General features: G+C 37.8%; 1 protein-coding gene across 3 annotated transcripts in view; it reads left to right on the forward strand.

Annotated features, from left to right (window-relative positions):
* The first annotated feature begins 650 nt into the window (after positions 1 to 650).
* The window catches only part of IL17REL (interleukin 17 receptor E like), a 42,640-nt gene continuing 29,199 nt past the window's right edge, over positions 651 to 14,091 (forward strand). For all 3 annotated transcript variants that reach the window (XM_088055463.1, XM_005519210.3, XM_088055464.1), the window contains exon 1: positions 651 to 794. In XM_088055463.1, coding sequence (XP_087911589.1) covers positions 693 to 794 — 102 coding nt within the window. In that variant the 5' untranslated portion in view covers positions 651 to 692. The remainder of the gene's footprint in view (positions 795 to 14,091) is intronic.

Genomic DNA, 14,091 nt, shown 5'->3' on the forward strand with positions numbered 1-14,091 from the left:
ATTCAGTTTTGCTAATAGGTATTGAGGTATTGTGACTCACTCCTACCCTGCTTTCAGAGTTGGTGATGTTGAGCTTTAAAAAACCATGCATATTTCTCAAAGCTAGAGATAGGCTATAGAACAAGATACTTCTATTGATATAATTAGATAATAAGGGAAATAAGTTCAAGGCACAGATTTCTAGGTTAACAGAATCTGGAATTCCTGCTGATGAAAAAAAAGAACCTAATCTTCCAGACCACCCACCTTGGTAAAGCTGGTTTTCTTTTTATTAAAAGCACTAGAAAACCAGAAAAATAAATTTGAATACACATGAACCTGTCTGGTACATTACTCTAGAAGCAAAATTTCCATTTATATATGGAATTTACAAAAAAGAAATCTGTTCAAACTGATCTAATGCTGTTATGATTAAATCCAGAAGGAAGAGGCTTTTACTGTGATTGTCAGAAATCACTGTTTCCTATTTTTCAGTTTGGAACATATGAAATGACTTGAGCATGCTTTATATTTCCCAGAACTAGCAATTTTCTGTCTTTGGAAAGTTTTAGAGGGAGGAGCTCAGAGGTGCTGTGGGAGGGACTAAAATTCATAATAAAGTTTTGGCACGAGGGGGAGAATTGTCAGAATAGGAGGTTTCTTCTGAGGTTTTGCTTTTTCTATTTTATTTTTTTTTTCAATCAGGATTTAGGATGATAAGTATTTATGTTCAGATTCTTCTAATAATTCTCTTTTGGAATGCTGATTGTCAGATTATTCCCAGGATTGAAGAATGTGGACTTTCATGTTCTCAGGTAATATCTTGTTCCAATTTGCTGTCTATTAAAATAGTAGTTATATGCTGTCAAAATAATTGTAGGAAAAGCAAGAGGGGAAAAAAGGGGAAAAATATTTCAGCTGTTCTGAACATTAACTTTATATTCCTATCCTTCTGAATTAAGTATCTAAAGTGGCAAAAATTACTCTGAAAGGGTGTAGGAAAGTGCATTTTACACCATTTGCAACTGATGCTGTTAGTTTAAAATCTGTCTTTTGTATTTAAAAAAAAATTGGTTCATATGAATTAATTTTCCAGAGTGAGTTTTTACAACAGCAGTGGTGCCAAAGAGATGTGAGAGGGAGGAATGAGAGGTTTCAACAATTGCTAATTATGTTAGGAATATATTAGCACTGACTTTGCTGTGAATAAACGGCTTAAGCCTGAGAAAGAGTAGAATATGTTTTTCATTTTGTGGGTTGAATGTAACTTCAGTATTAAATTTAATGACTTCTGTATGTGCATGAAAGGAATGTGAACCATACCATCTCTTTAATAGCTTTGGATTTTGTATGATTCCAAATATCCCCGCCAAGGGGCAGTGTGGAGATATTCTGCTCTTGGCATTCTGAAATTGTAAGCATATAAAGAGTACACAGAAAGATAAATTTAAAAAAAGGATATTAAATAATAGGCAATCTGACTTTCAGTCTTAGTGGAGAATGATAACTGTGTACTGGCTACAGAGAAGTGAAATTGATAGTATGAAAGAATTTCTCTGTATAAACTTCTGCTTGAAGATGTCAGTATTTAGGACAAGCAGATATTCTAAAGATTGTTTAAATGTGGTGGCACTACTCAGATATTAAGTTAGTTCATTTTAAAGCAATTTATTCTATATTTAATATGTGTATCCTAGAAAAACGGTAGGAATAAAGATACTTATACTAGATTGAACAAAAAAAGCCCTCTGTATATTTAAATATTTATGTAATGTAATTAATGTTCCTGTATTCAAGTTCTGTAGTCTCTATCTACTTAGATGTTTTTGGAATAATAAAATATAGCCATAAGAGATTAATCTCTAGATGTACCCAAATACTTTTCAAGAATTTTTATGTACTTATGTTCATGAATGCAAATTCACATGTATTTTAAATAATTTATGCTCCTTGGTCTGCTGAAATGAGAGTTTAAAGTAGAAATGATTTGCCATTCTAATTTATCCCTCCAAAGAGTGTAGTACTATCAGACTCAGCATGTAAAAATCATTAGCAACCTTTTTTTGGTGGGTTTCGGTCTAGGGGATAGGATTTACCTCTGGGCACCTTAAGGGGTATCTTGCTCTGTCAAGTATTCGATATGTATGTTACGAAGTCTGATTCATAATTGCCTTTAGACACACCTCTGAGGTTTGTCAGACTGAATCCCTTTACCTTTAAGAGTGTGTCTTACCTTTTCCAATACGGAAGATTGATTAACTGAGAAAGGCATGTTTTATTTTTCTTATTTACAAGGGAAATACATTGTTTCCAGTATAGCAGAATTAATCCATCAATCATTTGTGATATTAGGGACAGGATTCAGTTCATGTTCTGTGTGTGATGTTTCTGCTAGTTGTAGAGTCTTGAATGCATTAATGACTTTTTAAGACAAAAATGTTTTCTCAGAGGGAACAATAATGATCTCAACAGCATAAATTACTGCCAGCATAGCATTTTCAATCTAGTGCAAAGCACTTTAGCTACATGAACTTTAGAATCCCATGAATAGCTTGTTAGAGGAAACTTCTTCCTTTTCCTTTGAAAGTAACTTCAATTTCTCTTCATAACTGACCATGATTTGTGGGCTCAGTCCAGCTCATGAGTTATTCTAAAAGGGAGCAGTCAGTTTTCCCCATGATGTGTAACTCAGTGTTCTTCATAGGGGCACTAGTCAGGGGTTACAGTTTGCCATTGTGTGTGTGAAATATGTGTGTGCTCCCTTCTGCTATAGCACATCAGATCACAAAGTAGAGAGTCAATGACTTATTTCTATCCATTTCCTTAATGTGATAATGAGATATTGTAGTTTTAAAACTGTCAGAGATTTCTTCAGCTGCTGTTGTTACAGTGAATATTATAGAATAGAATATATATAGAATGTTAAGTGAATATTATAGGAAATTGGATTTTTTTCTTAGGAAGTTTTCCCAGAGGTTTGCATCGTAAATTTCTCTTTTGCATTCAAACTTGAGGCTATGTGGTTCTTCATAAGGCAATAGGGATATAAAAAACAATTAATTTGCATTTTTCTGCAATTTTCAAACTATGGGTATTGTCAGAAGTTTTTTTAGCAGGTTTAATAACTGAAACTGTTGAATTTGACCAGTAGACTAGATTTTAGTGTGGCTGTGTCCACAAGATATTTGTGAGCAGTTTTGACCTCCATGGTTACTCCTTCTCAGAGTAAAGCACTGGTTGTACTTAGGAGGGAAATAGCGACATTACTATTTTGAGGCATACGACTTGCAAAACATCTGCACTGAACTGTTATCACAGCTTTATGAATCATTCTTAGTTTACCATGGGTCTTCAGCATTGCCTGGTGTAAGGCAATATTCGGGTTTCATTACTGTAACACAAACTGTGCATTTGTTCAATACAGGAAAGGAAAAAAAAGAACATTGGATGTTTATGCCAGTATTAGGTGAAATTTTAAGCAGCATGAAAAATATACAGTTGTGGGTTGAATGATGAGAAATGAGCTAAGCTTTTATTATGTGCTATGATTTATTTCTCCTTTATTTGAATAGCTTGGCTGTAGAGGTCATGTGATATTCTAGAATTCAAAGATTAAATGCTATAGGTATGGTCTCCATGCCCCACCCAATGGGAAACATGGTTATCAACCAAGTTTCCCTGTAAAACCATAGGGAAATCCCAGCCTGCAATTGAAACTGGGTTTGTGCCCTACTCATTTTACAATCCACATTGTTTTCGGGCTGTACACAAAGAAATAGGCTTATGCCAAATTTGATTCAACAGCTGGTAAAGATCAAGAGCACTATATTTAAAAAACACTCCCTAGAACACTATGAAGTATTATTTGTATTGTCTGCCATTTAATGCAGTAATGTTTTCAAAGTCTATGGATAAAGAAGAAAACACTGAACTGAATCTGGGATTTCCTTCTAATTATAAAGATTATTGGCAGCAAATCCTTAATATAGCTGCTGCTTGTTTCTGCTATTCATAGTCAAAATACGTGGTGTTTCTTTACTGGATATTTATACCATGGATCAGTCCATTTTTGCTGAATACAGCACACTGCAAAACCAGTGCTACAATATGGCCTTTAGTCCACAAAGTCAGCTGACATAAATTGGTATTCTTTGTTCATTATTAAGCAATTAGTATTTTAAAAGTGATCCCAAGCCTTTAGAAAATGGACATGATAATGTAAGTGACATAATTCAGTCGTCCTCTAAAATCCGATTGAAAACATAATTAAGGCATGGGGAATGTCTAAAGAGACTGATCAGAGACCTGGCTTCCTCAGGGTGAATGAGAGGAATACAGCATGAAATCCCATTTTAGGAATACAATTCAACACAGACTTTTTTGGGTAGGCATGGATATATCTGATGACTGAAGATGCATAAATATATGAAACATATCCTTTGGTAATATTTGCTCAGGTGCAGTACAATCCATGAGAGCATGCCCTAGAGAGAAAGCCTGGGGTCTACCTCTCTGCCTGTCATCAAATCACTTTTGTGGCCCTCTTCAAGTAATTTCATTCCTCTGGTTTTCACAAGTACAGAAGAGTTCTGATCTTCCTGTGTGGTGTGTCTTAATTATATGTTTCCATTAACTGCTTTGAATATTTTGAGTTTAGTACTCATTATTTAAAACGGTCATACTTAAGAGGCTCAATAATATTGATTTGTTGTATTAGAGTGATATTAACCCATTTGCTTAGATATCCAAGCTCACTTGGCTTCTCTACTGGTACTTAGAAGAGCTGAAATTAGCCCATTTGGGTGGCTTATCTATTGGACTGTGTTTCACATATGCTCTTTGGGTCAAAGACAGCTTCCTGTTGTGTCCTATGCCACTGGTTGGGTGCTGTCACATTTCCTCTCCCCCTGAGAAGGAAACAGCCAGTGACAGGTACAAACAGGGACTTACTGCAGTGTTCCTCAGTGTTACAGCATGTACCACCAGTTCCTGTAAGAGAAGTAGAGATGGAGAAAGCTCTGCAATTCAGAACTTGCAAAAACTGCAATGGTAGTTTTTGGGCTTTTTCCCTTCTCTCTTCCTCAGGAGCTCCAGAGAAAGGTTTCAAGGTCTGGAAAGAGACTAGCCACTGAATAGCAATCACAGAATACAAGCAGTCATGAAAGTTGGGGGCACAGACTTAAAAGGTGTTGGAACTGGACCTGACAAAGTGTCTTGGAACTGAAACACAAGGCAGTGCTAGAAGCTTCACTGTGAGACATCAGCATCAGCTATGTGCAGCCAGTACCCATAGCAGGAGATACATATTTAAAAAACCCAAAAAGGGATATATAAGAAAGCTCAGCAGATGGGAGCAGCTGGCCTTTATTATTGGCAGTAAATTTTAGCTTACAAATCTCTCTCAGCCCTAATCTTAGGATCTGATCTACCCTTCAGCTCCATTTGGACCCAAAACTAAGTAGTGGGTATTGACACTTGGAAGTAGGTGCTTTCCACAGCCATCTGACTGCTTTGTAGCTGGAAAACTACTTGTAATTTGATCAAATGTGGCCAGGACGGGTTTTCTAGGAGTGGTAATAACTTTAATGAGGCCATGTGGTGTGACCTAGCTTGTAATTCTTGCAATAAGGTCTAGGAATAGTTTAGTTTGTACTTTTGTGGAGCTGGCAGTGCTACATTGTCATGTCTATTTTTACTATTCCATTCTTCCTCTCCTGACAGAATGCCTGTGCATAGGAGAGAACCAGAGATGATAAAAAATGAGAAGGACCAAAAGAGGTTTAAAAAACTTCTTTCTAAGGATGGGTTTGGATACTCTCCTTGCTTTTTGGCTCAGCATTGAAATGCTAGGCTTTGCAGAGGGATGGATGGATGGATGGATGGATGGATGGATGGATGGATGGATGGATGGATGGATGGATAAATTTGGACCTAACAAAGGAGTTTCCTCCTATCTCTGTCTAAAAATAATTTGGTTTCTGGGGGCCATAAGTTTCTGTGTGCTGTGTTGTGGCTTGGTGGTTGTTCAAACCAGGATCCCATATTTGAAGTTATGAGTTTTGTTACCATTATCCCCACAAGAGATCCCTAGGTTTTATATACCAACCTGTTACAGATGTTTTTGTAGTAGTTTTCATACTGTCAGAAAAATATATTTCCTTATAATTTTTTTTCCTGATTTTGTTAACATTTACTGGCTATTTTTTGAAAACTAGTAAATTACTTGCTGTCTTAAATAAATAAGAATACAAACCAGAAAGTACTCGCCAAACTGCAGTGTGTTGCTGAGGAAATTCCAGACCAACTCTGAACTACTTGTCTGGGAATGATCATGGAACCAGTAAATTCATGTATACTCAGTTGTGATAAAGACACATCACAGCACTACTCCTGCATTCACAACCACAGGAATTCACTGGGCCAGAATTTTCTGATGTCATGAATAAACTGGAAAATTACAGTAACTAATGATGCTGAGCACTAGGATAGATTGCCTGTGGAGCTTATAGAGATCTCCACACACACTAAGAAAATACAGCTGAGATATGTCTAATGTAGCTCACATATGTCTCAGAAAATTATCATTCTTCCTGAGGCAGAAAAATAGAGTAGATGACATCTTGAGTTTTTTTCCTAAGACAAGTATCTCTGCTTTCATTCATTCATCCTCTTCTCTTTTGTGGGATCTACAGATGGTCCTTCAAATAGTGTTTGACTTAATCCTTTGGAACAGTCAGCAGAGCCAAAGACCTGTTTTGCTCTATGGCATGTCCTGTCCTTCCAGCATGCAAAATCTAGGACTCACCATGAAAACTGTATGGGACATGCAATCTCATTCAGGAAGTGTCTATGCAAAAATGAAGAGAGTTTTAGTTTTAATTTGCAAATTACTTGTGGGTCTTTCTCTTGAAAGGAAATGTTTCAACATAGTTGCTTTGAATAAGTGAGGTGAATTTCAATAATTTCTGGAAAACTGTTTGTCTTGCTATTGCCTCTACTTGTCTGCATATTTTCAGAGAGTATGAATCACATAAACAACACTGTACAGTACTAGATGTGCAGTCATTGTCTTTTCTTGGAAAAACTGAGGAAATTGAATTTATTGCAGTTATTATTCACTGTATCCAGTTTTATTTTTCCCTTTCATCCCTACATATGCAAACTTCCTTCATCTTTTTCCCACTTCCTCATCTCCCTGACCTGCTTTTCTTTTTCTATGACTGCAATGATTTTTCTCCATTGCATTTTGAATTTTGATATCTTTGTTATAATTTTCATAATTTCAGTTATCATTATAATGTGATGCTTCATGCTTAGTTTTGATAAGTAATATCTCTTCTTTGGAGTTCCCACCCTCATTTGCAACATATTATATTTATATATGATACAATAGAATAATCTTTAGAGCATGGTCAGATTTGTATTACTGTTCAGTCTGCCTTTGTAGCTTATTTTCTCTTCCATGTGGAGGTCAAAAATCACATACAATTTTTAAGCAAATGTATGGCATAGGTGGTTTTCAGTGAGTGCTATCATTAAAAATGAGGCATAGTGTGAAACAACATATGAAAGTAGTGAACACTTATGGGTTTATTTAGTTGTTGTAAAATTAGTAGTTTCCTGCTTTTTTGGAAGCCCTTCTTTTGGACCTCTGCCTCCTTTAATTGTCCTGTGTGAAGTTTAGCAGCTATAGTACATGGAGGATTTATTAAGGTAAACTGATTATTGCACAGTTTGTTTCCCCTTCCCCATACCCCCACAAAACTATCATTAACAGTAAAAATTTTGAGAAATAGACACATATAATGACATTTTAAATTATTAATTTGTATTGGATATGATTAATTTCTCTTTAAATTTTCCAAATTTATATATAACTAGCTTTTCTATCAATTATCTCAAACTGCAAATGTTCATGCTACAATATACACTAGATATTTTCAGTAGGGTTTCTCTACATGGCAAATTTTGAATTTTTAAAATTTCTCATGTACTATACAGCTATTTCTGTCAGGGAAAGGTGTTTTTGGCTTTTGTTGCTCTTGATAGGAGAGCAAAGGCATATATGTAGGGATTCTGGTGTAGGGATTCTGATGTAGGATTCAGACTTTCAGACACCACAATAATACAAATATGAATAGCCAGGAAATAGTCCTCTCAAAAATTTTCAAGAATACAGCTGAAAAACTTTTCACGAACTAATATTTCCCTCATTTTGTTGTGGCTAGAATGTTTCTGTAACTCCAACAAGCACTATTAGAGCCAATCAGGCATGTTTAGCATTGACTTTAATAGAAGCAGTTCCTTAACTGATACTGTGGCATCAGGCAGGAATGCAGAAACCTCCCTGGACAGTCATCTGAGACTACCATGGCTTCTACCATGTCCTGTGGGATCATCTGTATGGCCTTACATCCTTACACAACATAAGAAGCTAAGGCTAGAGTAAAACCAAAGTCAACATTAAAAATTACTTCTCATCTGGAAGAGCTATAATCAGGGGTAGTTCCAGGATTATTTAGATTTGAAATTTGCTACTATTTAAGGAAAAGAGAGTGAAATATAATTTTAATCAGAGCCACAAAACCCGGAAACATGTGCTCCTGCTTTGAAGGGAGTCTCAGCCCTGAAATGTGGCCTCCAAAGTCTTGGAACTCTTATAAGAAATTTTTGCCAAGCGTGCTATGTTATTCTAAATTTTAGTATCAGTTTGTGATCCGTGATGGCAGCGTTAGCAAGTTCTTTTTGGTTTTTAAGTTTCTGTACCTCAAATATTTCAGGGTAGTGTCTACAACATTCACCCATTTTGTGATGCTGCTCTGTTCCTGTGGTTCCAGGTTATTAAATACAGATTCAGTGGAAATCATGAGAAAGCACTAGAGACTTGTCAGGGCAGTATGAGAAACATGCATGCTCAGCATGGTGCTGCATCAGGAAAGGCAAGGGAAGAAGTTAAGCACCTGGTTAGTCTGATCTCCACACTTTAGAGTCCACAAACCTGAGTTATGATTGAGAGTTTGATGCTCTCTTTGTGGAGCAGCTGCTGAGAGCTACTCTTCCAAAGTTTCAGTTTCTGGTTTGTTTTCTGATCACTGCTTAGAATAAAATATAAGTAGGAAACAGTTCTCCCATGTGAATGTTGAAAGCACTCAACAAACTCAACTTAAAAATTTCACTGTGTCTTCCCTGTCCTCCTCTCAGACCAGCATTCTTCCATTTCCCCTCTGTACTGACTGCTTTGTCAGGAGGCCTGGGAAACCCTCCCATTTACCACACAGTGTGGCAAACAGGCAGCTCAGAACTGCTTCAGTTTAAGGAGGATGTTGAACCTGGTGGTCCCTTGAGATAAGAACTTGAAAGATGGAGTACAAAATCTGGAAAATTCCCATATTCTGCTTTCCTTCTCTAATATTTACAGTTTGAAGGAGGCTTGAGCTTTGTTAGTTTTACTCTGTTACTATTAAATCTCCAGCCACCTGCTATGCTGGGGGATGTGGATGTGTGTCACTGAGTGTCTGCTATCCCTGACATGAGCTAGACATCATTCCAGTGTCATTATGTTCACAAACTAAACACCAAATTGCATGCAGGGATATTTCAGATCAGAAAAGGAGATGTCTAATAAGCTTAGGTACCTCTAGTGCTGCGCGGCAATTCATTGGGTATTATGGATCATGGTGCTGAGCTGAGATTACCAGGTTGCTTAAATTATATTTCAAGTTCCTAAGCCCTCTTTTAGATTTGGCTGACTTAATCCTTTTGAAAATGGCTGAAAACTTTGGCTTTATTTCACTAGCCACTAATGCAAAATCCTCACGGAGAAATTGCCTTACTTGGGAATGATGTGACCCTTTTCTCATGGGCAAAGCTGATGTTTGAATAGGTGTGTTGCGTTTGTGAAGTTTTGGTAGCTGAGCAGGGGTGGCTTCTGTAAGAAGCTGCCAGCCAGCTCCAAGACAGACCCACTGCTGGCCAAGGTCGAGACCATCAGTGACAATGGTAGCACCTCAGGATATCAGCTTTCTATCGTCCTCTGATGGAGCAGGTGGATGCCTTAAGGAGGTTGGGGTCCTGTGGGAAGCCTATGGTGGAGCAGGCTCCTGGCAGGACCTGTGGCCTGTGGAGAGAGAGGAGCCACATTGGAGCAGGTTTGCTAGCAGGACTTGTAACCCTGTGGGTTACTGCACTGGAGCAGTCTGTTCCTGAAGAACTGCACCTTGTGGAAAGGATCCACTCTGGAAAAGTTCATGAAGAACCTCAGCCCATGGGAAGGACTCGTCTTGGAGAAGTTCATGGAGTTCTGTCTCCTCCTGTGGGAGGGATGGCTTACTGGAGCAGGAGAAGGAGGAAGAGTATAAGGAGTCCTCTCCCTGAGAAGGAAAGCATGGCAGAGACAATGATGATGTGATGTGTGATGAACTGACAGCAGCCTCCTTTCCTTGATCCTCTGCACTGCTGAGGGGGAGGAGGTGGACAAATCAGGAGTGAAGTTGAGTCTGTAATGAAGGGAGGGGTGGAAGGAAGGTGATTTAAAGTTTGTTTTTTATTTTCTTGTTAACTTACTCTGATTTTAATTGGGAATAAATTAAACTAATTTCCCCAAGCTGAGTCTATTTTGCCTGTGATGGCAACTGCTGGGTGATCTCTCCCCATCTTAATCTCCAACCAGGAGCCTTTTGTTACATTCTTTTGTTCCTGGTCCAGGGGTGGAGGGGAGTGACAGAGTGTCTATGGTAAGCACCTGGCATCCAGTCAGAGGCAACCCACCAAAATAGACAAAAAAAATTATCCCCACTTGCATCAAAGTTCATTCAAATCAGTGGAATGTGTCTCACATAGCCATAGTCTTCGACGATTTCTAAATGTGAGCTGTGTGACATTTTTAATTTATAAATTTTACAGTGTACAGCTGAGCACTGTGTGCTGCTCCTGGGACTGACTCTAGACATATATTAAAAGAATAGTTGCCTAGAGCAAAACAGTGTGGGCTTTGCTGTGTATGCCAGAACACTGGAAAACCAGTCCTGCAGTATATCTCCTCTTTTTGCTGAGCAATAGTGTTAGGATATATGAGAAGACAGTAACTGGAATAGAAAAGTATCTTCAGACAAAAATAAAAATACATATTCGCAAAAGAAATAATAACTGTCTCCAGCAGCAGGAGGAGCAGTTCTGTCCTGGAGACTATCTTCTCATAATCTTCACTTGAATTCTTTCTTTTTTTTTTTCTTTCTTCTCTGTTCTTTCTTTTCTATGGCAATCTTACTGCCCACTGATTCCAGTCACCTCTGAGACTGCTAGTCTCAGTTGTCAGTGTTGCTGATGGATCTTTTTTCTTGTAGCCTGATTTGTGCTACAAAGATCATTATAACATCATAATCTCAAACCACAGGATATCACCATGATATCCATGGCTGTCTGGAGGGCTTGTGGAATCTGTCCTCCAGTTTTTCAAGAAATGACCAAAATAATTGCTGTCTTGATCTGGTGCTGGTGACAGTACTGCTTCTAGCAGGAGGCTGGACTTGGTGACCTTCAGAGATCACTTCCACCCTACATTTCTTTGATTCCATTTTATCATCCCCTGTATGAGAACTCTAGTAAGTAATTGAAATAATTAATGCTGTGTCAGAGTGTCCCTGTCTCATTGTTATACTAGAAGTGCTGATTTGGTAGATTAGTTTTCCTTTCATGTAGCTGAGTAGTCTGAAATTTTTGACACTCTGTGTATGAGATGGTGCTGATTTATACCAGCTGAGGGTATGGCAGTCAAAGTAGATTTTAATTTTACTGTGTCTATTGTATGCTGTTCTGTTTTGTTAACAACTTGTCTTAATATTGTAGGAAACATGACATCAAAATGATTGACAAATTTTGGTTGTTTTTTTTCTGTTTGGTTCTTTTCATTTCTAAAAGAAAGAAGTTAATGCATACTGTTGCTTCAAGCAAATTCTTCTTCTAGCCCTGGAGCTGGAGCATACAATGGAACAGGCAGCTTTTATTTCAGGCAGTCATAGCTCCCTCTGGTCCAATAAATTTAAAAGCAACTGGTTTATATGTAGGTCCTTTTTTTGTATCTCAACATCACTTTTAAATAAAATGAATTTAAAAAGAATTAGGAGTGGGGAATATTCTTCCCAGTTGAGAGACCTCAAAGCAATATTGTTTTTCTGGCTATTCACTTATAGGATAAATGTATGTCACTGCCAAGAGTTCTGAGAAATTACTGTGCTTCTAATTCTTCCAGTTGTTCTGCTCTGTGAAAGGGATTCAGCCATGTAGCTACTGCAAGGGCCAGAAGATATTATATGCCACGTGCAGTACTGATAACATATGGAACAGTGCAGTCATAATATAGGAACAGGATTCCTCTGTATTAGTGCAGTGCAGGAGGAAATGCATTCTGTCTGGAAAACAGAAATCTCTGTTATACCTGACCAGTAGCAGGTAAACAAAAGGATGAAAATCTAAGGGGGCTGAGGGTCTTAGTCATGTGCACTCCCTGAAGTACTGCTAAGCTGTGATGGAGGTGTTGGCCAAGAAGCAGGTTGTGGGAGACAGGGTCTGTACCTTTGCATTTACATGTGAAATGGAAGGTGGTGCAATGACAATTGGTAACAGTCCCTGCTTGAGATCCCTGTGAAGTCTTACTGGAGAATGTCAAATAATCTTCGGTAAGCACAATCACGTCTTCCCTGTTTGCTCACGGCTGTTTCACTGATGAGCTCAGAGCACATCAACAGAGCATTAACACAGCCAGATGTTACCTTGCTCTGCTGGACTCAAGCCAACTCTCATCCAAAAAGTGCATGACCTCATTAGCACTGTACTGAGCCACAGCTTGATATCCCACTTCTCAGTAGCAGTTAGTCTTTCAGATTCAGCACTGCGATAATGCGATGGGATGTTTTTTATTCCACTTGGAACACACAGGGAAAAGACCTGGAGCTGGATAATGTGTAGACATAACTCAGATATTTTGTTTTTAGCATTCTGTAAAACAATCCAGCCAGCATCCAGGTGTTTTTGTAGTTTGAAGTAGTCTAAAATAATGCTTTTCTATAAGTTTGGGTGCCTGTTTCTTTTCTGCATGGATAACAGTCCAAATGCTTCCATCTATGACTGCTTAGCTAATCCCACTGCACACTGCTCACGTATATCAGATCACCACATTGTCAGTAAAAGCTGAAGAACAACCTCATGATTTGCCAAAAATTGAAAACTGTCATTAGTAAAATAGTTTTACTTTGGCAATGAGAATAATTACATATGATGTCAAAACAAATACAGATGCTTCTTTAGAGAAAAGGTCTTTTGAGGGCACTGTATCAGCAGTAATAACTGAATTTTTAACAGTTCTAAATTTTCATATTAAGTATATTAATCATTGCAATTTCTCTGGTTCTTGGTAAATATAACCACAGTTTTATTCACTTGCCAAGTGTGTTTTGGAGATGTATTATTTTTCCTTTTCACCCACTTCCAATAACAAGCTTTTTGTATAAATACTTGACCATGATATAATTGTCTTCTTTCAGTGGGAGAGGAATCATTATGTTACCACTGTGATTTCTTTTACTGTAAAGAATTCTGTTTCCTTACATTTGAACAAAGCTTAGAAAGCTCAACAGTGAGCTTTCTAAGAATATAATGAGAAAAGTTCTGTGAGGTTCCAGTCCCCACCAGCATCAGTGATGTGTAAATTGCAAAGGCATTATGGCCTTTACCTATGAAAATAGCTCTGGAAAATGCTAAAACATATTCAGTTGTTTGTCTCCATGAATGTCTCTGTGAAAGGAATTACAGTGATTTGTTGATGGTCTGTGGAGCTTTTGATACAGATAGAACTCTGAATCCTCTCAGTTTCCATCCAAAGTTCTTAAATGGTGGAGATGCATATAACTTTGTCTATGGCTGTCCACTGCTCAAAGAACTTTTCCTTATGGAGGTGATTGAGATCACACTGGCATGCCAGGTTTTTTAGTAGAGGCTGATTTTAAAATGATGCTTCACCAGTTTTTGAAAGTGATTAGCTTATATAGTATCTGTGGTTATAGTCAGGGGACTATACCCAGTGATCTGGGACCTCCTCTCTATTTGTGTGCAGAATAA

The sequence above is a fragment of the Pseudopodoces humilis genome, chromosome 5 (genome assembly GCF_049639895.1).
Source record: "Pseudopodoces humilis isolate 2021_Gansu_Grassland_sample_001 chromosome 5, ASM4963989v1, whole genome shotgun sequence".
NCBI classification, from domain to species: Eukaryota; Metazoa; Chordata; class Aves; order Passeriformes; family Paridae; genus Pseudopodoces; species Pseudopodoces humilis.